This window comes from Lissotriton vulgaris, chromosome 4_1 (assembly GCF_964263255.1).
Source record: "Lissotriton vulgaris chromosome 4_1, aLisVul1.2, whole genome shotgun sequence".
In the NCBI taxonomy this organism is placed as follows: Eukaryota; Metazoa; Chordata; class Amphibia; order Caudata; family Salamandridae; genus Lissotriton; species Lissotriton vulgaris.
In genome coordinates, this window is record NC_141691.1 from 615,951,976 (window position 1) to 615,976,504 (window position 24,529).

A 24,529-nucleotide genomic window follows, 5' to 3' on the forward strand; every position below is an offset into this window, starting at 1 on the left:
AAGCACAAACCAACTTGAGGAAAGCCCTCGGAGAAACTAATAGAGATCCAACAAAGATCCAAGGCCTCAGAAGAGAATATACTATTGCCAGAAAGACGAGGAAAAAAGAACTAAAAACATCCCTTTGGAAAGCACTACACGAGAGTGCACTCGCGAAGGATTCCCAGGCTTTCTGGAAAATAGTCAAATCCCCCTCATTAACTGATCCCAGCGGACCAAAAATAGACGTGGCCATTGACGAGACCACATGGACGAGTCATTTTTCGAAAATCTTCCAATCTACATCTAACTGTGATTTGCATCAGGCTGCACACAATCCAGCCACCTTCCCTATCTCTCTGGAAGTCGATCTACAAGATTTCGAAAAAGCTTTATCCCTAAGTAGGCCTGGAAAAGCTCCTGGTCCCGATGGGGTTCCTGTTGACTTATTCAAATTTCTTCCCGACCTTTGGATCCCAATAATTACGAGAGTTTGCATGGCAACCATGGAACTCGGATTGTTGGACTCATGGTCATCATCAATAATGGTCCCCATTTTCAAGAAGGGGGACAGGCAAGACGTTAAGTGTTATCGCCCAATCTCCCTTCTTGACTCCCTGGGTAAAGTGGTCGGCAGAGTCCTCCTTGGCAAATTGCAACAGTGGGTAGCGGATGAAAACATTCTCTCTGACCTACAGTTCGGCTTCAGGGAGGGCTTTGGAACTATTGACCAAGTATTGAACCTCTCCTTGCTTACATCTAAGTATATCCTCGCAAAAACAGGAACAATCTTCATGACATATGTGGATCTGTCATCCGCATTCGACTGTGTCTCACACTCCAAGCTCTGGTCGCTGCTGAGTAAGATGGGGGTCGACCCCCCCCTTTTGGACTATCTAAGGGAACTCTATAGCGGGGCCACAGCGAGAGTGAGGTTTGGTACAAGAGGAGAACTGACGGCACCGTTTGGGGTAGAGCGGGCAGTGAGGCAAGGTTGTGTCCTGGCCCCCTTTCTATTTTCATTATACACCAACGGTCTCGAAGAGTGTATGCTGAAGGGGGGAAGAGACCTCCCAAAAGCAAAAGATCGCCTGATCCCCGCCCTGCTCTACGCGGACGACGCCGTCATTTTAGCCCGGACCCCAATTGAACTACAGAAACTACTGACCAAATACGCAGATTTCATGGCTGCCCTGGACCTGCACATAAATGTAAAAAAAACCTTTGTTATGGTGGCAGGCGGCGCAAAAAAACAGGTAAAAACCATTTTTCTGGAAAAACAAAGAATCGAAAGAACCTCACAATACCCCTATTTGGGCATCATGATAGATGATGCCCTAAGTTGGAAACCGGCGGTAGAGGCCAGGAGACATCTTTTCAAAAGAGCGATCATGGCACTTATGAAATTCTCAAACAGACTAGGGAAAAAAACCCAAGTCGAACTGCTTCAAATATACGCTGCAAAGTGCCAATCCATTGCATTATACGGTGCTGGGATTTGGGGGCATATTAACACCAGCCCCATTCAAAAAGAGGAAAACATCTTTACGCGATTCCTCCTATCAACACCACGAGGCACTTCCATCTATGCCTCGCATATTGAACTGGGAATCCCCTTCATTGAAGACCTGATTAAGATCCAACCTCTAATGCTTTGGAGAAGAGTCTGGTTATCCGAAGAAAATAACCTGACAAAAAATATTCTTCGAGATATCATGGAGTTGGACAATGCAAAAAAAATACCTTGGCTCACATACATTAGAAACTTCCTCTATGATCTAGGGATCGAGAAATACTATAACAACCCAGAACTAATGAGTGAAATTTCTAAAAAAGATCTAAAACAAATAGCACTGAGCCATCTAGACTCCCTGAGACTAGTAACGATGGCCACAAAAAAATCTGCCATCCACGCAATTTTGATTCAGCAGACTTTGAAAATTCAGCCATATCTCACACTGGAGATTTCCACCTACGAAAAGATGCTCCTAACAAGGTTCAGATTGAACCTATTTTTCAGACTGGTGACTTTCCCTGATAAAAACAATTGGAGCACCCAAATGGTCCTGTGCCCTTGTGATGATCATTCTCACCAGTCCACCATCCATACAGTACTTTTCTGTAAGTTCTATCACCCACATCGAAAGACATGGCTTATCCCTTTATTAAAAAAATGGGGCTATAGGCAGTGTCGCCCAGCGATGTTATCACTTCAACTTTTGGACTCTGAATGTACAGTATACCACGTACTAAACTTTTTAAAATGTATTATGAGACATAGAAATAATTTGTAAACCCGTATTTTACTACCCTCTTACTCTTCGTAATACCATAAAACCTAAATGTAATTGCTTTTTAAACGAACGTTTTTAATATCATGTTATCTTTTATGGCTTTTTCAAACTGTAAAAACCGAATAAAGATCATTATTATTATTATTATTACTAGGGGTTGGGTGGCGGTGGGCATTGGGTGGGACGTTCGGAGGGTCATCTAGCTGGATATACAAATTGCTGCCATGCTGCCCGGGTGGGACTTGACGGTTGGGTCGCTTTCCTGCGTATTGACTTGTAGCTAATGTCGTGCCCCTCCCACATGGATTCTTCCTTTTTGCTATTTCTCCTCTTCTGATTCAGAACAGTACGATTTGATTCAATATTCGCATAAAAAACTTTAAAATTAACCTTCACTGGTTCTGGGACACGGTATTACAGCAATTATTGTGTAACTCTTCAATGCTGGGCTAGGTTGATGGGGTAATACTGTGTCGCCGTATTGCTTGCATTGATGCTTTAAAAGTTTTGTGGCCGGCCAGATGGTGGTAGGCCCGTATTTGTCCTTTTCTGATGCGCAATAAAGGTTTTCAAATACTCTGGTTTACGGTTATCCTCATTGATATGCTGTTTTAATTTTATTTTAATGTTTTTAATAAGGATATAACGTTTGTTTTCCACAGGTGCCCACCGATTTTAGTTCACTTCCCCCGTCTCGCAATGGAGTGTACAGATTGAGGGAAATTAATCTCTCCTTAGGCATTTCCAATGCGGTAGCACCCTTACTATCCATGTTCGTTATTATCCCAAGGGTTTCAATGTGGCTGCCTGTTTCTGAAAGCCTTAAGCAGTACAGTTTTCAATTTTGACCACTCCCCTCAGGAGGCATTTCCTTGTAAGTCTGCCCATTTTCAGGCGTTCTTTATGGTGAGAAACTCTACTTTGGGAATGGTCAGGGCCACTGCTCCCTTCGATGGCGGGCCTCAGAACTCTCAACAAACGATTTGGAGTCTTAAGCAAATTATTCTCTTTGAAATTATTTTCTTTTCTTTGAATGTTTTTCTTTAGATTTAATCTGTTTTGATCTGCTACCTAAAGTCGGCCTTACTAATTAAATACCAGTTAGCGTACTTCTTCTTATTCTTGACACTGAATTCAAAATGAATAAAGAATACACCTCATTATAGTGAGAATTAGGAAGCTCAAATTTTAAGGGATAATTTAAATTTGTTTTTCAAATATTCTGTTCAACAGACTGTCATGGATTCCATTACAACTGTTTTTGAAACTCTTGAGGCATCTATGTAAAACATGTTGCATAAACCTAACCCTATGGATGTTCTAGGTTCAGAAAAGGGTAAAAAACGTAATTCTGGCCAGAATACTCAGCATGGTTAGGTTTAGCTAAAATCTACAAATTTTGACTCTCTTGAAGCTGGTCCTCCCAGCCGAGAGGTTTTAAACTCACCTAAAAAAATGATGCTTCCTATTCATGAAGCTATCGTCATTCCGATAGTGGTTATGATAAAGATGACCATGATCCAGGTGATATTATCAGTCCTGACCTCTGGAGAAGAGGTGTAAAGTTTCTCTTGGTGACATGTGAATCTGATCAGGACCTCACTAAGAATATAGTGTTTGATTTTATAGGTGGACCAGTGTTTGATCCCACCTTGAATCATCACCATAACTACACTGAATGGTTCCTTTCTGTTCATGTAGCTCAATATGTCTCTCAAAGATTAAGGTAGCCTTTGAACAAGGTAAATCAGAATGGAGTCCAAGCAGAGTGCTGAATCCTCCTTTCGTCAATAAAATGAGTTTCATTGTTATGATTAATGTCATTATTTTATTACATTTTGAAAGGATCCGAAGAAAGGGGTGTACAGGTGCTGGACAAATTGCCAAGACCTCAAAGATTCTTTTACAAGGATTCTGGTAGAAGAGGCAGGGCTTGAATGCATGCCGATTGATGCCTCCACGGTTTCTACTTGGGCTCAAAAAGTGTTATGTTTGTTAGGGAATACAAATGAAGTTATGGCACAGTACTGATGCATGAATCTGCTTTAGAAAATTCACCCCAAACTAGGAAGTTTGGTAACAATGAGGCGGGTCAAGAGGCAAGGTGCCTCCTGTTTGGCAGTCCTTTTTATCAATTCACATCAATCAAAATGGCCCAATTTTACTAAAAATGTTTGGATCCAGAGTTTTTGACAGGTCCAGCAAAGCATGAGTAGCTTTGCTAGGCACTTCCTCCCAAGAGGAAATTAGAGTAGGAGGTTTCTACGGATTCCAACAGGAGTTCAAGCCTCAAATCTATTTTCAAAGGAACACTGGTTTCAAATGCATAGGTTAACGCAGCAGAAAAATCCAAAACCCAGATAAGAATTTTATATTCTGGCCATCCTCTGGTAGGAGTTTATCTATTTTTTTCCCTACATGCATGGTAAGCTATCATTAAGACCTGTGGGTTGTGCATACAGTTTAAGGTTATTGCATCGATCTTTACGATAATCAAGTGAAATATTAGTCTCATTGCCTTATTTTTTTCCAAAGATCAGTAACTTTCTGTCTCAGGAAGTGAACTCTCTCCTGCAAAAGCAAGCAAATTTACATTGTTCACAGTCCATGTTCCTAAGCACAATATTTTAGTGCAAATAAACGAGCAAGAAGTTTCGCCCTGTTATGAACCTCATGCTATTCCACAATAGTGTTGCGTACCATCCTTTCAAGATGGGAACAAGCATTCATTTCAGGGATTACTTGCTTGAGAGAGACTGGATGATCCAGTTGGAACTTGAAAACACATACCTTAGAATCGGAAATCTGACATTATAACGCAGGCTGATCCACACATGCGGTTTCCCTGCAAGCAGAACCACACTTGCCTTAACCACACATATGCATGGTAAAGGCAGTGCACGGTCTAGATGCTGGGATGGGTGGGCACAGAAAGAGAAAGGATTGGGCGAGGACACGGTCTGGTAAGTGGCACTGGGGCTGGGTTTTGGGGATGCGTGGTAGTTTGTAAGGGTTGGTAGTAGTTTCTAGGGCTCAGGGAGGGGCCAGGGTAGTTTTTAGTGCACAGGGGGATTAGGTAGTGTTTAGAGTTTAGGGTCAAAATAGTGTTTAGAGCTCGGGGTCAAGTTAGTGTTTATGGCTCTGGGAAGTGTGGTTGGGATGTGATCTTTATCGCACATCCCTGAACCAGTCATGTCTTTACCTCGAAATTACCTGGTAAAGGCATGGGTGGTAAAGGCATGGGTGGTAAAGGAATGCATGTGTTCAGACACATTTTTCTGATTCAAAAGTCTCCCATTCACTCTCTTCAGCACTGTGGTGCTTCACCAAGGTTATGAGACAAGTGATTGCACACTTGAAAGGAACACCCCTGGAGGCTGCTCAGCTCATCCATCAGTCCTAGGGTTCTAGAACTACCAGACTTTACAAATCCTCTTGGCTGGTCTGGAGTAGCTGGTGCTTGGACAGAAGTGCAGATGCCCTTTCGGCAGATGTGATTCTGATAATGCATGTTTTAGCCTCCTTGACTTCCAGAACATCCTCAAGTCCACAAACTCTCCAGAATGTGCAAGAGCAGGTGGTAGATCTTTTGGGGAAGATCCTCTAATTTGTTGACTTTTAATGGGGTAAGTTTTTCTAAACCTACTTTGGCGAAGTGTATTTAAGGGTGGGATGTAAATCTGGTTTTAAAGTTATTTGGTGATTGGCCTGTTAATGCTTCTGTCTCTGAAATATTTGTCTGCTAACTTGACTGTTCCACTACATTTGGTTTCTTTGAAACGTCTTTCTGATGTTAAAGCTTTGGATGACTTTTAAGTCAAAAATGCTCATCTGTAAGTTTTATATCCTTATTTTCCACTTCAAACTTAAACTTTGTGTAGGAAACTGCATGAAAGGGTATATTCGGAAGAAAGCAGATTTGTGAAATTCCTTCTTAGTCCAACTCATTTCTTTTAGGAAACCCCATAAACTGGTTTCTTATGCCATTTCAGTTCATTTTGTTAGATAGATCATGATGTTAGCAGGCAACAACACCTTGGCCATCAGCCTCAAAAGCTTTTTGGGCTGAAGCAGGAGTAGAGAACATTTTCAGATGACCCAATTGATCCAATGTTTCCACCTTTAGGACATTTTATTGTAAATTCATTACTCATGAATCTAATTCTGTTGTAGCTATGATTTAAATGAGCATAGTAGGAGACTGAATTTGTCATAAAATTGAGAATTTCTTTTCTTTAGTGGAAGAAAGTCTTGATTTTATTGCAGAAACAGAGGTCCGTATTATTTCTCTGCAGTTTAACCCTCCTTTCTTTTTAGTGCCTACCAGAACCACAAATCTGCATATTTATTCTTGATCATCAGAGGAGGGTTGACTCTAATGTCAACTGTCATCTGATGTCATCTGATGGAGGATCAGTCCTATTCCAAAAAATTAATTTGTTGTGTTTCCCTTCTTCCCTCTTTGCACACACAACAGAGGTGAATTACTATGGCTCAAACAAGTGACTTCCTTCAATGTTTTGATAGCTGCTGCTGTTCTTGTTACTGTTCCTTCTGCAAAAAAAGGACTTGTTGCCCCCTGTCAAGAGGTGTCTTACTGCTGACTGGTGGGGTAGGATTGTATCCTCATTGTGTAGTTCTTATTTCACTATTTCCTGAGAAGTGTAGTATATTACGTCTTGGCTGTTATTGTATTAAAGCATGGTTGCCAAAGTCAGTCCTGGAGGGACAGATTTTTAAGATAACCATTTATCTAAATGGGGATATGCTAAAATAAAACTGCCATTGATTCAACCCACCAGGACCGATTTTGGAGAACCCTGTATTAAAAGGCATGAAACGAATGCATAATAGTCTCCTACTTGTCTTTAATAAAATCAAAACTCTCTTTGACAAATTTCTGCTACGAAAATCTCAGTTTGCCATTATTACAAAACTATTTGTAATTGTTTTTGGTTTCATTTAATGATTGGTTTAAGTTTCATGTGCCAAACGCTTATGAAGGTGGTATGGGCTTTGACGCAAGAAATTGTGCTAGCTTTTATTGGTTTAGGTGCCAATGCCATGCTTCAGGAATTAAGTTTACAATCTACACAAGGTATCTTAATGTTTTGACTTCTGTGGACGCCCACTTAATAAATTGTATCCGGGGACACACACTGAAATATTATTGGAATTTCGGAGTCTCCACCGAATCATTCATGGAAGCAGGGTACCGCTGCCTATGCAATTTGGATGATTTAAACTGCAAAACTATTCAGAGGTGAAGCATTCATTAAATACAAAAAGGATGAAAACATGTATTTAATTAATAAACAAATACAAATCTAAATTTAAATGAAATGGGAAGGTTGGAGTTTTTCTAAATTCATTTGAGGCCACCCATCTTCCACACTACATTCTGGCTGATGCACTTGAATGGCTCCCAGTAATACAGTACCAACTTTATATTTAGCCTCCAATTTCAGATTCCTTCACATTTACAGAACATGTAAATAATGTCAATTATACATTCTGCCTCTCTATTTAGGTACACTTTAGAAATGAAATGATACAAGCATATTAATAAACAGTTGGGGACCCACTGAGTGGGCATTGCAGACCCACAGGGGTCTCTGAACAACAGCATAAGATCCACTGGTCTATATTTTCAGAGTGTGTGTGTTTTTAAAAAAAAAAATTTAAGAGTTTTATATAGCGCGAAATTGATACGAATCGGGTATCAGAGCGCTTTACATAGCACCAGTTACGTTACATGAGGACACACATTCATTTTTGTTGGGCACGGGGGATTAAGTGATTTGCTCAGAATCATAGGATGTTTAGCGTCATTACAGAGACTCGTACCCAGTGCCACAGGTCCGAGGTCTAGCACCCTAGCTGTTAGGCCAACTTCTCTCTGTGTGCGTGTGTGTGAACTGTATTAAAACCAAGCTAATTGATTTTTTTCCATGTTTTTAAGTTATTATAATAGGTTCACCCGACTATATATAGAAGGTCATGGAATCAATGGAGGAGATGCTTATGATTTATTTTTGTTGATGCACCAAAAACCCACTTTATGTTCACTGCTGCCAACAGTGCCTGGTAAAGTAGTGATGGTTTCCTGCTGGTATCCAGGAGATGCAGTGTATGATCAATCAATCAATCAATCCATCAGCGCACTACTCACACGTGAGGGTCTCAAGGGGCTGCTACAGCTCGGAAAGCCAGGTCTTAGGAGTCTTCTGAATGTCAGCAGGTCATGAATCTGCCAAAGGTGGGTGGGGAGGGTGTTCCAGGTCTTGGCAGCGAGGTGGGAGAATTATCTGCCGCCGGAGGTCGCTCTTCGGATGCGGGGGACTGTGGTGAGGGCGAGGTCAGCGGAGCTATCTAGATCTCAGAGGGCAGGCTGGCAAATGGTTTTTCCAACTGTAGCTGGCCCATGAACATAAACTATCACTATGGGCTTTGTGGTAACCCTGGTGTGGATAGGAACATTGTTTCTTTAAATTTCACTGACATTTTTGTTCTTTCTCTGGGCAAATTTTGTCCGGTCAAACCCTCTGAAATATGCACTGGGAAAAAGGTCCAGTAAGGAAATAACACATCTGCGAATTTGTGGGAAAGCACTGACTTTCTAGGTTGCCTCCCAGAAACATTGTTTCCAAGGGGTTTGCCAGAGCACTTCCCAATCGCTCATAATAAGGGCCTTTGAATTCTTGCCCATCTGGCTTGGAGTTTTGCTAATGCTGTTTCTGCCAACCCATAGGAATTACTATACGTGCAACTGCAAAATGCCTGCTGTCTGCCATGCTATGGCGGCATGTTTAATAAGCCAGCATTTTTTGATTTTACATTTTTTACAGGCAAACCCCAAAACTGAGGGTTTGTTCTGAAAAAGGACATGGCATTGGAAGCTACGAAATAATGTGTGGCTTCTGATGCCATAGAGATGGCAGTTTTGTGGCAGCTGGCCATACCACTCCAATCTGCACACTTGGAATATGCAGGATGACATGCTAATTAGACGTTTTCACCTATTCCGAGGTGTGCAAACTGACTGTGTTCTGCCTGCCTGAAAAATGTTAAGCAGGTTTTGCTTTGCAAAATGTTTCTGCTCAAACTAAGGCAGTAAGTAATGCAAACCTCCGCTGATGCCCAATTCGAGGGTTGAAAGGATGCCCTTTGTCAGCTGTTTGCATTTTACTACATTATCCTGTTTTAGACCACCTCATTCGTGTCCTGTTTTTTGGACAGTACATTTTTCTCTTTACTCTTAAAATATATAAACGTTGAATTATTTTGGTTCTTTGTATGACAGTGCACTAATGGATTAATTGGTTATTTTGGTGGTTTTTAATTTAATAGAACAGTGTAAAAAGTTCCTTCAGTAGATTTAATATTGTACTCGCACTATAACTTTTTTGTTTTTGTTTTTGTCTTCTAGGTCTGTGAAGAATTGTTGCATCTCCTCAGGTATGCTGTTTAAGGTCTGGCATAAAGACCGTTTTGGCTGTCTTGCCAGCCACATGTTTAACTAAAAATATCATACAAAAATGCATATATGTATATAGGAACTCTTAATCAACACTCTTTCACTATTGGTCTGTTGACATGTCATTCAAATACTACTCCCTTCCACCCAAGAAGAAGGTACATATTAACTGACCAGCCCACTCCAACCTTTACTTTGAAAGACTGCATTTTGCCCTTGTACATCTATACGTCCAATTAAAAAATAGTTGCCCAAGAATAGAAATTTTTAGACCCTTGCACTTTGCTATGAATCTCACATTTATTATAAATTACAATGTTGATTTAACATTATAAACCATCTATGGTATATGTATCTATTCTACAGAAAATGAGCACAAGTGATTAGAATAGCTAGAGTGCATGTGCAGATTTCTAGTTTGAAGCCAAACACCCCTCAGATTTGTGGATGACATTTCAACCACTTGCATCTGACTTGAACGAGACCTCTACTAACGACCTGCAGCTCCCCTGTATTGCTGGTGGTCTGGCCATTTTAGGGAAGGTTTGATCAAAGACTAGCTTTTACATACCCTTACACCCATCTAACACTAAATAGCCAAAATAAGTTGTCTAACTGCACTTGTACTTACCAGTGAATAACAATTCTTATGTATTGTAGAGTGTAATTACTTACTTTAATAAAAGACAAGTTAAGAAATGTATTGAAATATATCATTTTGACTCATTATTATTAACCAACTTTAGCAAATAATGCTATGGAAAACAAGCACAAATGTTTAAAATAGAAAACGTGTTTTTGTAAATTTATATACTAAAGCCACCCCCCTCAGCTTGGTGCAGGGCATTTCAAGTGGTTGCATTTGACTTGAGTGCTTCCTCTAATAACAAGTGGAACTGTAGCTCCATGAAATAAAATCAGTGCGTTTTCATTTGACTTGAGAGGAACACCTAGAAACTACTAGTGGAACTGCTGCTTCTAGAAAGAATGTCCATGCTTTTGCAGTGGGACACCTAGTAATGACAAGTAGACTTGAGAGGGATCGTTGGCAAAAACCTATGGAACTGCACATTCATGAAAGAATATAAATGTTTTTTTTATTTGACTTGTGAGGGACATGACCTCCTCTGCTCATATAATAACTCTGTCCTGTTGGGAGGTCGAGTACCTGCTAAGGGAGCTACTCGGCTGAACATAAATCAATTACTCATGAATAAAAGTAAAGCTGCTCACACAAGGCAGGGGTGTAGTGTAACGTAGTCGGAGTTTAATTTGCAGCAGCAAAAAAATCATGACGGGTTATAGCTTTACACAGCCGCGATCAAAGCAGCTTGGGGCTGAAACACATTGTGAGTTTTTTGCTGCTGCAAATTAAACTCCAACTACGTTGCATTACACCCTTGCTTTGTGTGAGCGGCTTTACTTTTGTAATCCGCAGTAAATAGTTCTAGTTAAGAAAAGCGTTTTCTGTTTTGGTAATACCTTTGAAGCTGTTTGACAAATCTTCCCCAAAAATTCCAAACTAATGTGTCTACCAATTCAGCTGCTGTCTGAGAAGTTTCAGGGTCATTCGTCAAACGGGCCGAGAAAAAGGGGGATCCCAAAAACACGTTTTGCCTATGCAATTTACCATAGGTATTGTGACTACAGCCCAACCGCTGAATAGAATTGGACCAAATTTGAAAAAACGAGAACTCGGTCCGTAAAGAATGCTTGTAATTTGGTGTAAATCCATTCAGTCGTTAAGTAATTTAAAAAAATGATATCAAGGGACGTGGAGGGTATGCCGATCTGACAGATCTCAAGGTGAGATCAGAGCGGCTGCCACCACTTCAGTCAAGAAGCTGTGGCAGCTATCTTGGGACTCTGGACTCAGCCCCATGAAAATTGGGCTGAAGCCCCAAACATGTTTTTGTTTGTTTTGCTTGATTTAAAAAAACTCAGTGAATTTGCAGAGGATCCACAGATCCCAGCAAATTTTTTGTTAAAAAGCATGGTCTCCTGCGCTTGTGGGCTTTTTGGGGGTTTTAGTTTTGCACCAGGTGGGCCAAGTCCCATGGGGGGAATTGTTTATCTTGTATAGGGGAGGAAGCACATGTACTCCCCCTCTCTAGGCTGATTTCAGCCCATGGGACCCCATCTCCCGGGACTGACCTTTTAAATAAGTGGGAGGGGGACACATGGCCCCCATCCTAGGCCAATTTGAGCCCCAGGGAACTCTTGCCCTGGGGCCCTGCCATAGGTCAAAAGTGGGAGGGGGACACGCAGCCCCTCTCCACCAGCCGATTTCAGCCACAGGGATCCCATAGCATTTCAAGAAATGTAGAAATTTACTGAAAAAACCCAAAGGTTACACGGACATTATAGTTGGAGTTTTAAAAAAACCTTAGAAAGTCACTAAAAAAACAAAGAGTACAGGAACATTCTAGTTGGGTTCAAATTTTACACACACAAAACCATAGAAATTCAGTAGTTCTAGTTACTTGAGATACATAACTATAACTCATGCCCTAGGGTAACTATAACTCGTGCCCTCAACATGCACTGCTAATTACACCCAATATTACATCACTCATGACCTCTTCTAGTGACCTCATTGATAATATCAGTGCAATATTTGCTGTAAAATTATGGATGAGAAAACTGTGCATGGCAAGGGCGTGAGTTATAGTTTCGGGCACAAGTTATAGTCACTTGAGATAACTCGAACTATAACTGCTGATTTTCTATGGGTTTGTGAGTGTCAAATCTGAACCTAACTAGAACTTTCCTGTAACCTTTAGTTTTTTGTGTGAAAAAAAATAAATATATATATATATATATATATATATACACACAATGTTCTTAATAACTTCGGCACAGTTTGACATATCCTCATGAAACTTTTAAAAAAAATGTTCTTCCACCTCCGTTGCAAAATGGAAAGTTTAAAGGGGATCCCTCACCTGTGGACTGAGAAAAGGGGTTGTTAAAAAATGTGTGCTGAATGGATTTACAACAAATTTGGCAGAAAGCTGGATCTTGGTCCAGAAAGAGTGCTATTTTCATGATTTGGTGTAAATCTGTTCAATAATGTGTGATTAAGGCTAAAAAAAAGTGTACATGTCATACTACAGAGGATCGCCGGGCCCAACAGATCTCAAGTTCGGAACTGATTGACTGCCACCACATCAGTAACGATGTGGTGGCAGCCATCTTAGGAAATGGGGCTCAGTCCTGAGTCTTAAGAATTTTTTTTTAAAAATATAAGGGGACAGGGTAGGGATACCCTGACCACCTAGGCCTGGTGGGGGACAAACCCCTATTTTTATTTAATTTTTGTGCGAATTTGCGGAGGACCTGTGGTAATTTAAAAAAGCATTGGCTCCTGCTCATTTCCATACCATACCTCCGGGGTGGGCTAGGCATATATGTTAGGGGGAGGGGGGCACGTAGCACCTCTCTTCAAGCTCCCCATGCCAATAGCTTATTAAAGGGGAGGGGCGGGCACATCACTTTAACCTTTGGTTTTTTTCAGTGAATTTCTAGCGTTTTTTAATGTAAAGTAATATTTTATTACCATACAAAAAGCCAACCCCCACTGAAGGCAGTGAGATGCGTGTGGTTTGGCCGCAGGCCCTCGCCTGCAGTCAGGCCCTGCATCAAACTTCCCACCGAGCACAAAAGGCTTTTGGCCATGCATACGGAGGTTTGTTTCTCCCACCTCTTATATTTAAAGTAGATCTATCCTCTTTCTTCATAAATCACCAATATTGTATTTAAATGTATATTTCAATAATTCACATAATGCAAGGTTAATTAATGATTACTTAAAAACCTATTGAAGGTTTTATTAAAATACATGTCTAACTCCTTTTTATATAGTTTTTATTACATTTAGTGAAATGAATCGTCACTTATTTTTATTTTTATTTTTTAAATCTCGAAGTCTTTCTTACGAAAAAAAAAACACAAGAGGACCTTATTTCTTTTTTATACATCTTCACGCCACATAAAACACAGACTTAGAACCAGACCCTAGGGATTGCTGCACACCCAGCTGTAGCTCAAAAGCTGTGGAAGCTCATATATTATTCATCATTTTTGCCCAGTTTTTATTATTTTTCTGGATCACACCAGCCTGGGAACTGCTTTAAAAATGATGGTAAATAGTCATGGTTTCAATGATTTCATTAGAATTTTTTTTTCTAATGTTGCCACAGAGGCTGAAGTTCCCCATAACATTTAAAATGTTTGTGGTGGTTCCCCCTCCAGGGACATCACCAAAAACAAACATTTAAATATAGCCCTCGCATGGCATAATGGGGTGCTCCTTGCAGGAGCAGTGAACAATAAATGTCTGATCAGCACTTACACTCGCTCTCGCACTTATCACCTCTGGGCCAGTGTATTTTACAGGTGGTGGGGGTTGGTAAGACAACATTTGTTCTAATATCTCATCTCCTGAATCAGTATCTAAGTCATCCCCTTCTTGCTTAAAAGCACACTTACACTTTCTCGCACTTTCTGATGTTAAAAGCGGATATAATCTGGTTCCTTCAATGATTGCCTTCCTCCATCTATGCTGTTCTTCATCCCGTAGGGCATTTTCAGAATTTTTCATCGCTCTCCCTTTCGTCCTCTGATATTACTCCTTCTCTTTTTCCCTCACAGCTTTTTCCCAACCATTAAAAGCTTCATATTACATGTGTTGAGGTGGTACCTTCTTCTTGTACAATTTTCCCTTTCAAATGATCAAGGATTCTGGTGTGAATGACCCATACCTCGGAAACCTTGAAGCTCCCTCATTTTCGGTGATTCTTTTCCATTGTTTAAGCCATAGAAATTAATTTAATCCATGTTCGCTAGTCCTAATGTATGCTGGAGCACCCTCAGGAGGGGCCTCCTCTCCTTTTCGTACAGGAATAGGTATATCACTCCTAACAAATTTCTTAAAATCCATAAAACATTTCATAATGGTAGTTGAATCTTCAAACTTTTTACTTATACCCAAATTAAGTATCTCGATCACTCCAGAATATTCAACACTCGCAAGTGGCTTCTCGACCAGCGAAAATTGACACAAATTAATGCAGCTTCACCCATTTGCACAATAAGGCTCCACAAACCTTAACAGAGATACATCGAACACTACTGCTTGTCCCTAACTTTATCAATGGAAGTGATGGTACCTCACACTCCACATCAACTTCTCCTGCAAACAAGTTTATAACATTTGTTATTATCCTGTGATCCTTTAACTTTTTTGAGCCTGAAATCAATGTCTCCTCTTCAACAGCTCTTTGATATTTCTCATTATTCTCTAATACAACCTACCAGGAAAAACATATGCAACCACTACACCCGCAACATTATCACCCTATTAATACTCACATTTTTTTAAAAACTGCATCCTTCAAACCACATCTGCTGTCGGACACCGCTTTGCCATGTCATATGGATCTGGTCACTGGAGTCGGGGATTACTTTTACTGTACCGTGTGTACTTTTTGTAATGCTACATTCAGGGTGTTAACCATTTCCTCTGCTACCAGAAACTGCGGGGGCCTGAGGATTAGCCAAGAATGTATTTAAATCTAAACACTCACTTACAGATTTTGTCCCTTGGGAAATCCTGATGGCTCTTGAAAAGGTCAATGGACCTTTGCCACCGATTTAGAAGTGAGGTAAAACACAGACATAAACTTTGCATATATCATCAATGGTTAAATTAATGTTCAGTCAATGATGAGGGGTTGATGAGGTTTCAACACCTTTATTTATCTTAAAGGATTAGTATTGTTTTTATGGTCTTTATTCAGATTAGTCTTTTTACAGAAATGTCAGTCCAAAATGATTAGTGACAGCATAAATCAATAGTGTTCCATGAAGGAAATTGTCAGTAAACTAACTATAGAGCCTAATCTTCCCTAAAGAGAACGCATGAAGGGTTCCTTTCAGAAAAGTACAAGATTTAGAATATGAAAAGAACTATCCATAAAGAGTTGTTCTATTATCTCAGCCGAGTTCCTTACAGCTACAGTAGCAACCGCTTTAAAAGGATGATCTTTGCAGTAGTATAGATCATGAAAGGGTCTCTAAATAAAAGAAGGATCAAGTCACCTTTAGCAATTCCTGTCAGTAACAAAAGTAAAGAAGCCACTTTTTAGTAGAAGAGTTGCACAGGCAGGATAAAGAGATCTGGGTCAGAGCCTTCTTCCCATCTGATTCTGCAAATTGTGCATTACTTTAACTAGCTAGGCACACTCATTAATATATAACCACACAATGTATCGATAATTGCTAGGCATTAACCCTCCACTTCCAATGGTGTCGTCAACTTCCGATGCTTCTCATTCCGATTCCCATGGTAAATATTCTCATCGATATAGTGTAAAACATTGTTTCAAGACTTTTTTACATGGAGGAAAGTTTTCTTGAGAACCTTCTTACCTAGGCTAAAAGATGCGCTCATGACCATTGTGAATACAAAGCAAGTTGAATATGGTGAGGCAAAACTAGAAATAATATTCTGTAAGGCATTCATAAAATATATCTAAATCATTATTTATTCAAGTAGTCATAGCAGCTCATTGTATTAGGAAAGTGACCGAACGTGGTGAAGCTAAAGAAACATGAATTTGAAGTCCGCACATTCTTAGGCAAGTTGCTGGTGCTAGGCAAAATGTTCTCAATAAATATCTATTAAGCTATGAGCAAGAATCCAACTTTAAGGGCACATTTAAGAATCATAGCCTGTACAAAAATTAATTTCTTCAATATTATTTCACATACATTTAAGTACAACACATTTTCCCTACATATGATTAATCTAAGAATCATTTATTAAATCAATAAAACATTTGAATATGATTTTTTCACGTAATAAAACGGGCACAATTTTCTGCATGTCATTTTCTATGAGCAAACATTACGACAGCATTTTAAACACAATCTAAAGTGCAATTGTAACATGGCCTGTGAGTTAAATCTTCATTTTTGTAAGTAATTTCCCTCAGGGTTACAAAAAAGACCATGACCAGGCTCGTAAACAAATGTGCCAGTTACTTGCTTGTACAGTTCTCACTTTAAATGCAGCAAAGTGTGAGTTTCACAAGTCCAAACTCAAATTCTTTGGACACACATTCTCTGTTTGGACACACATTCTCTGATTGGGTTATGACTCATTACCCTGATAAAGTGCAAGCACTTATCAGCTACCTGCCCCCCACAAGATGTCTCCATGCTCCGATCCTTCTTATGTGTAAGAACAACAGGAGAAAACCCATAGACCTCGTTGGGATGGGAGATATCGTGTAAGCAAAAACAATTCCCAACAGGTATTATGTAAAGACAGTTTTAGAAATGTATGCAATATGCATTACAAGAAAGGAATAAACAAGGAGTCAATTGATTTTTACGAAGGTAGTGTTATTTACCAAGAAGCAAAGGGGGATATTTCACATGACAATACAGTTAAGACAGCACTGTACAGAGCGGATCATGTGACAACCCAGTGACACTTGGTGCAAGGTGCTATATACAATTGGTGATGGTGAAAGTGCAAGTGTTAAAAACAGCTGCGTAGTCGACGCACAAATCAAAGTATTTACATCAAATGATGGCTTCACAAAGCAAGTTGTAATCACTTGAAATGCAATTATTTATATAGAAGCACAAAACGTGATATGCGTCGTGTAATTCAAGCTGTACAGTCGACGGCGTTTCGATCCCCTTTATTCGGGATCGTCATCAGGACAGGGTTGTCGATGGAAACAGTGAATTATACCCAGGTAACTGAGCGAGGGTATAGGAAGTCCGGGTGGTCGCTCATTGGTCGAGGACTGATCGTTGAGTTATATCCGATCAGCCGGCGGGACTTGCTGTGCCTGACTGAAACAGGGCGGTCAGAAGGCAATCGGGGCTCATCTGGCGGTAGGGCTGTAAGCAATGAATGCTGGACTTCCTATACCCTCGCTCAGTTACCTGGGTATAATTCACTGTTTCCATCGACAACCCTGTCCTGATGACGATCCCGAATAAAGGGGATCGAAACGCCGTCGACTGTACAGCTTGAATTACACGACGCATATCACGTTTTGTGCTTCTATATAAATAATTGCATTTTAAGTGATTACAACTTGCTTTGTGAAGCCATCATTTGATGTAAATACTTTGATTTGTGCATCGACTACGCAGCTGTTTTTAACACTTGCACTTTCACCATCACCAATTGTATATAGCACCTTGCACCAAGTGTCACTGGGTTGTCACATGATCCGCTCTGTACAGTGCTGTCTTAACTGTATTGTCATGTGAAATATCCCCCTTTGCTTCTTGGTAAATAACACTACCTTCGTAAAAATCAATTGACTCCTTGTTTATTCCTTTCTTGTAATGCATATTGCATACATTTCTAAAACTGTCTTTACATAATACCTGTTGGGAATTGTTTTTGCTTACCCGATCCTTCTTAGGCATGGCTAATTATTGCTCAAGGTACATTTTTGACTTTGATACTGGGAGTGCCTCATTGAAAGACTTGACAAAACAAGATGCCCCTTTCCAGTGTTCTGCTGAATGTGATCAAAGTTTCACAAGATTAAAACATGCGATTGAAAATGCAACAAAGATGGCCTATTTTAACCCCAAGTTGCATACTGAGATCAGTCGATGTGAGCACAGTGGGGCTGGGGGCAACCATTGCTCAGTATAATGGTCATCTGAATGCTCAAACACACATTGTGCCTTATGCCAGTCGAAGCCTATCTGACACAGAACATGCTTATTTGCAACCTGAGAAGGAAAGTCTGTCTGTAGAGTGGGCCTGTGAAAATTGTCATGGGTTTCTATACAGAAAAGGTTTCACTATCATTAGAGATCACGATGCGCTGCTCACTATTTCTGTAAACCCGAAAATCAAGATGCCTCCTCGCATGGAGAGGTGAGGGTTGCGACTGCAAGAGTAGAACTATGCAATTGTAGACAAGCCAGGTAAAGATCAGAACCCTGCTGATAACCTTTCATGAGTACTGTTATAGCAGCACAGTTCGACATCCAAAACAGCTGAAGAGCATATTAACTTCATTGGGAGGTCCAGCACGCCATCAGCCCTATCCATTGAGCAGATCATTGCAGCTACTAATGCTGATAAGAACATGTTTATCCTCAAAGATATCATTTCAACTCATTTGTGGAAAAAGCATGCTCAATCTTTTGCTGGCGAAGTTGAATTTCAATAATTCAAAAATGTACAAGATGAACTGTCCTTTACCAAGGAAGGTGTTGTATTGAGAGCCTCACAAATCCTCTTGCCTCAGAAAGCTAGTCATTGAACTAGCTCTTGAAGGACATGGTGGAATTGTAGCCACCAAAGGAGCCCTAAGAGACAGTGTGTGGTTCCCACTCCTAGGTGAGTGAGTGGAGAGGTAAGTAAACGGATGCCATCTTTGCAACTACCTTTCTCCCAAGGTGACGCAACATCCCTTGACAATGTCTAACCTTCCTGCACATGTGTGGGCAAGATTTGCAGTTTATTTCCTTAGACCTTTGGAAAATGAACATCATCTCATGGTGATTATTGAGGAGTATTCACATTTTCCTTCACTAGAGGAGTTACTATCCACTATCCATGACAACGTAATTGAGCGGCTAGCTGACATTTTTGCAATGTTGGGTATCCCTGCCATACTCAAATCTGACAATGGTCTGCTGTTCAATCGCAAATAATTCAAGGAATTTCTGGTCAGACTAAATGTCCAGCATCGAAAGAGCACACCTCTGTGGCCCCAAGCTAATGGTGCCTGGGAACGATTTATAGGTACCCTCAAACAAGTAATTCAGTGAGCATCAATGGGGGAATCAAGATAAACCAGGACCTTTCTGCAAGCCCTCCATGTCTATCATTCAACGCCTCACTCCAAAATGGGTGAGAGTCCTGCCCCTCCAAACTAAACTGCCCCAGTGGACAGTAGACTGATCCATGAATGCAGAATAGGTTTGTGTCACAGAAGTGGCAGATGAAAACAAATGCCAATCATCGACAAGATCAAGAAACAGCCTTCAATGAAGGTGACTGGACCCTCGTCAAGCAGAAACTAAAGTGGAAAACAGACACTCCATTTGCTTGAGGGTTGTGATGTGCAAAGGCCACATGGTGGTGGTGCATCGTCCTGGAAAGTCAATCACATGGGACACGTCACACTTGGAGCACCTACCTCGACAGTACTCCTCTCCTGCAATCATGAATGCAGCGAGCCCTCCTGACAATCAAGATCAATGTAAAAAAAGCTATTGATGGACAGAATGCTGAGCAATGTCAAACATTCACCTCAGTAGAGAGATCTGGGCCTAAATCCATCTTTTTCTTGCCCCCATGTGATTCCAGTTTAAACCCAGCCATTTGCAAATCAGTTTTGACCCTGCTCTCCATGGGAATGGTCCAGCCCGAATTGCCAGGCCAGGTCAGATCAAGTATCAGAAGCTGTGCCATTGGTGTACAGTCGGAGTACATCTCAACCATCTCGTACTACTCGATTTGGCTGACTGGTGCAAGAGCCTCAACACTTTATTGAAGAAATATGATGTGACTATTGTTTGTACTTTTTATTTAACAAGGGGGAGATGAAGTGTCATGACACTATGTGCACTAGAACCCTTGCTTCTCTGGGCGGACTCAACAAAGAATTACGTAGCTTGCTGTGAGGTGTTAAGGTTTGGTTATTAACGGTTATGATGCAATGAGCGTTCAGTGTAAAGATGTACAATCCAGACCTCTGTGTGTAACGTATTCCGTTGCATGTTCCAGAGGCTGGGGAGGACACCATAGTGAATAGATCAATAAATAGAACTATCTGAAAGAAACAGGTTAGTATTAGATTCCTTACCTTAGAATATCGCGGGGTCGGAGCCACCATAACTCCGGGAGTCGTCATCGGTCTTCGGGTTCGAAGTCCTCAGGTAAGGGACACAAGAAGTCGAAGAGACGCCATTGCTCTTCCGACTCCCCCCGACGCTCGCGTGACGCAGCCGGGGGTTCGGGCGACACCGCCCTTGCGTCTCCGCCAGAGCTGCAGGCGTCGCGGCCTGCTTCATACCAGTCGGTCCCTGGGCAGAACGCGACGCCGGAGGATATCGAGGCCTTCCTCTCGGCCATGAGGTCGATCACTCCTCCGTCGGGCTCCGTGGCGCCTTTGGGCCCAGCGGCCCGACTGGGGGCCCCAGCGGATCGGGTGCTTCGGCCCGACGCAGTCGGGTGCTTCGGTCCCGACGCCACCGGTGATTTCGGTCCCGGCGCCGCAGGTCCCCACAGGATCCGGTTCTGGATCGGGGTCGTCGCCGGTCGACCTTATGACCTCGCCAACGCCGGCCCCCAGGGTGTCTCCTCCGGGCGGCGCCATCCCCGATCCCTCCCTTGATTTGGGTCTGGCGCCGGTCCAGCGGCGTTCGGCGCGCTCTCGACGCATATGGGAGATTTCTACTTCTATGACCCGGCCCCATCTTTTGGCCCTGAGTATCAGGAGATGGGTGGCGAGGGGGATTGGGAGGGGTCTGAGGACCCTCTGGCACGGGAGTGCCAGTCTGATCAGGACTGGATAGGTGAGCTAGGGGAGGCCAGTGGTCTGGACACCTCGCCGGACACTGGTTTATTCTCCCCTCCTACAGTGGCTACGGAGGAGGGAGCTGCCTATAGTGTGGTGCTGACGCGGGCGGCAAATGCCTTGGGCCTGGAGCTCCCCGTCGCGGCCGTGAGGACTAACCTCCTCACTGAGGTCCTTAAACCGCAGGCAAGCTCGGCCGAGCCTCTGCTGCCATTTAATGAGGCCTTGTCTGATGTTCTTCTGGGCACTTGGTCCAAGCCCGCTACAGGTCAGCCTGTAGATAGGAACGTGGCCAGATCGGGAATCCAAGAGTATGAGCAATACGGGAAAAAGGTATTCTCCTCCCTGAGTTTGGCATGCCTCTTGGGCTGTTACACCCACTCTCTGTGGGACACGGTCGCGGATGTGCTGCCACAATGTCCGGAGGAGGTCCGGACTAAACTCGCCCAAGCCATTGCGGAGGTCGAGATGCAACGGTATTCCATCCGGTGTGGGCTGGATACCACGGACTCACTGGGCAGAGCGATGGCAACGACGGTGGCAATTCGTTGCCACGCCTGGTTGAGGTCCGCCAACTTTTCGGCTGATGTCCAAAACACCCTTATGGACATGCCATTTGATGGCAGAATCATCTTTGGCGACAAGGCAGACCATGCGCTTGGGCGCTTTAAGGACTCCAGGGCTACGGCCAAGTCCTTGGGCCTCTCGGCCCGCACCAGCAAACGGCTGCCTTTCACTCCTTTCGTGGCCAAGGAAGGGGCGCCCCCACACGCCCTGCCAGTCACAGGCCACAGACTCCCATCCATCGCGGTGGCGGACGTGGGAACCGCTGTGGCGGCGGTCGGGGACAACGGCGAGGCCATTCCACTCCTGCCCCTGCAGTATTCGCCTCAAAACCCTCCTAGTCCGTGCTTTCAGGCCCATGTGACACCAGTGGGAGGCAGGGTTCGCCATCACCACCTCCACCGGCACTGTCACATCGGACAGGTGGGTGCTGCAAATCTTCCGAAGGGGCTACTCCCTCCCCTTCGAGGCGACCCCATCAGCCATGCCACCGCAGAACCACTGCGTGTCGGGGGATCACTTGAAACTTCTACAAGAGGAAGTTACGGCCCTCTTGGCCAAGGGGGCCATTGAGCGCGTTCCTGGGCTAGAAGTAGGGTGTGGTTGTTACTCTCACTACTTTCTGGTACCCAAGAAGGGCAAAGGGGGCCTACGCCCTATCTTGGACCTGCGGAACGTCAACGGCTTCCTCCGGAAGAAGAAGTTCAAGATGCTGACACTGGCTCAGGTCTTGGCTGCCCTGGTCCCAGGAGACTGGATGGTAGCGTTGGACTTGCAGGACGCTTATTTTCATATCCCCGTCCTACCGGTCCACCGGCATTACCTGCGGTTCACGGTAGGCCACGATCATTTTCAGTTTACTATGTTCCCCTTTGGCCTTACCAGCGCCCCACGGGTGTTCACGAAAGTGATGGCGGTGGTCGCAGCTCATAGTGGTTTCAGTCTTCCCCCTACCTCAACAACTGGTTGTTGAAGGTGGGCTCGCCCCAGACAGTCGTCAACCACTTCCAGACTACGACCGGCCGACCTGCACCTGCTGAGGTTCTCCATCAATGTGCCGAAGTCACATCTGTGCCCCTCTCAGAAGCTCCTCTTCATCGGAGCGGTTCTAGACTCAGCAGTTTTGGGTTTATCCTCCCGAACAGCGGGTTCGGGATTTTCAGGCTCTGATTCTGATCTTTCAGCCGTTATCCCGAGTCTCGGTCAGGTTGACACTGCGGCTTCTGGGGCTGATGGCCTCCTGCATCCTTCTGGTGCATCACGCCAGGTGGCAGATGCAGGCTCTGCAGTGGGACCGGAAGTTTGTGGGCCCAGCATCAGGGCAACTTGTCCGACCATATCTTGATCTCAGAGGGCACTGCAAGACAGTTGCAGTGGTGGCTCACGGACCGTGATTGGGTCAGTGGCAGATCCCTCTCTACCCCACCCGGAGCACGTAGTTGTGACTGATGCGTCCCTCCTGGGTTGGGGGGCCACATGGGAGAGGCGGAGATCAGAGGCCTCTGGTCACCGGCGGAGTCCCGGCTCCACATCAATCTTCCGGAGGTGCGGGCGATTAGTCTTGCACTGAAGGCATTCCTCCCCTCTGTCAGGGGGAGTGCAGTGCAGGTGTTCACGGACAACACCACAGCCATGTGGTACTGCAACAAACAGGCCGGGGTGGGGTTGTGGACCCTATGCCAGGAGGATCTGCGCCTCTGGCAGTGGCTGGAACATCAGGGCGTGACCCTGGTGGTTCAACACCTGGCAGGCTCTCTGAACACCAGGGCGGACTAACTCAGCCGATGGTGCATGATGGATCACGAATGGCGTCTGAGCTCGGACATGGTGCAAGGCCTCTTTCAGCGATGGGGAGAGCCTTGGTTAGATCTATTCGCCACCGAAGGGAACGCGCAATGTCATCAGTTCTGCACATTGGAATTTCCAAGGCGGCACTCGCTCGGAGACGCTTTTCGTCGCGAGTGGAGCTGCGGTCTGTTGTACGCCTTTCCGCCTATACCGCTTCTGCCCAGAGTGCTGAAGATCAAGCGCGACTGGGCCCAAATTATCCTTGTGGCTCCGGACCGAGCACGAAGATACTGGTATCCCGAGCTACTCAGTACGTCAGTCGATCCCCCGATTCGTCTGCCTCTTCAGGAGGACCTTCTGTCGCAGCAGCAGGGAACGATCCTCCACCCGAACCTGTCCAGTCTCCACCTCCATGCTTGGAGATTGAACAGCGACAGTTGAGGCCATTTGACTTGCCTTCTGAAGTTTGTGATGTGATTCTGGCAGCCAGGCGTCCCTCCACAAAGTCGGTATACGCCTGCAGGTGGAACAAATTTGTGGCATGGCACACAGCAAAGGCTGTGGATCCCCTTTCTGCCCCTCTTTCTGAGGTTCTCCTCTTCCTTCTTTCTCTTGCCCAGCAGGGCTCTGCTCTGGGAACTATCAAGGGCTACCTTTCTGCCCTTTCTGCCTTCTTAAGGCTACCTGATCAGCCTTCTTTGTTCAAGTCCCCGGTTGTTAATAGGTTCTTAAATGGCATCACTCATATGTTCCCTCCGGTTCCTTTTGTGATGCATCAGTGGGACTTGCTCCTTGTACTTACTTTTCTGGTGTGCGCTCCCTTCGAGCCACTTCATAACTGTCCTCTC

The 24,529-nt window shown here is 43.5% G+C and overlaps 1 protein-coding gene across 1 annotated transcript in view; it reads left to right on the forward strand.

The window, feature by feature from the left end:
• The window catches only part of LOC147722334 (mediator of RNA polymerase II transcription subunit 1-like), a 597,606-nt gene that overhangs the window by 255,690 nt on the left and 317,387 nt on the right, over window positions 1-24,529 (forward strand). The window contains exon 6 of the mRNA XM_086966831.1: window positions 9,703-9,731. Coding sequence (XP_086822957.1) covers window positions 9,703-9,731 — 29 coding nt within the window. The remainder of the gene's footprint in view (window positions 1-9,702; window positions 9,732-24,529) is intronic.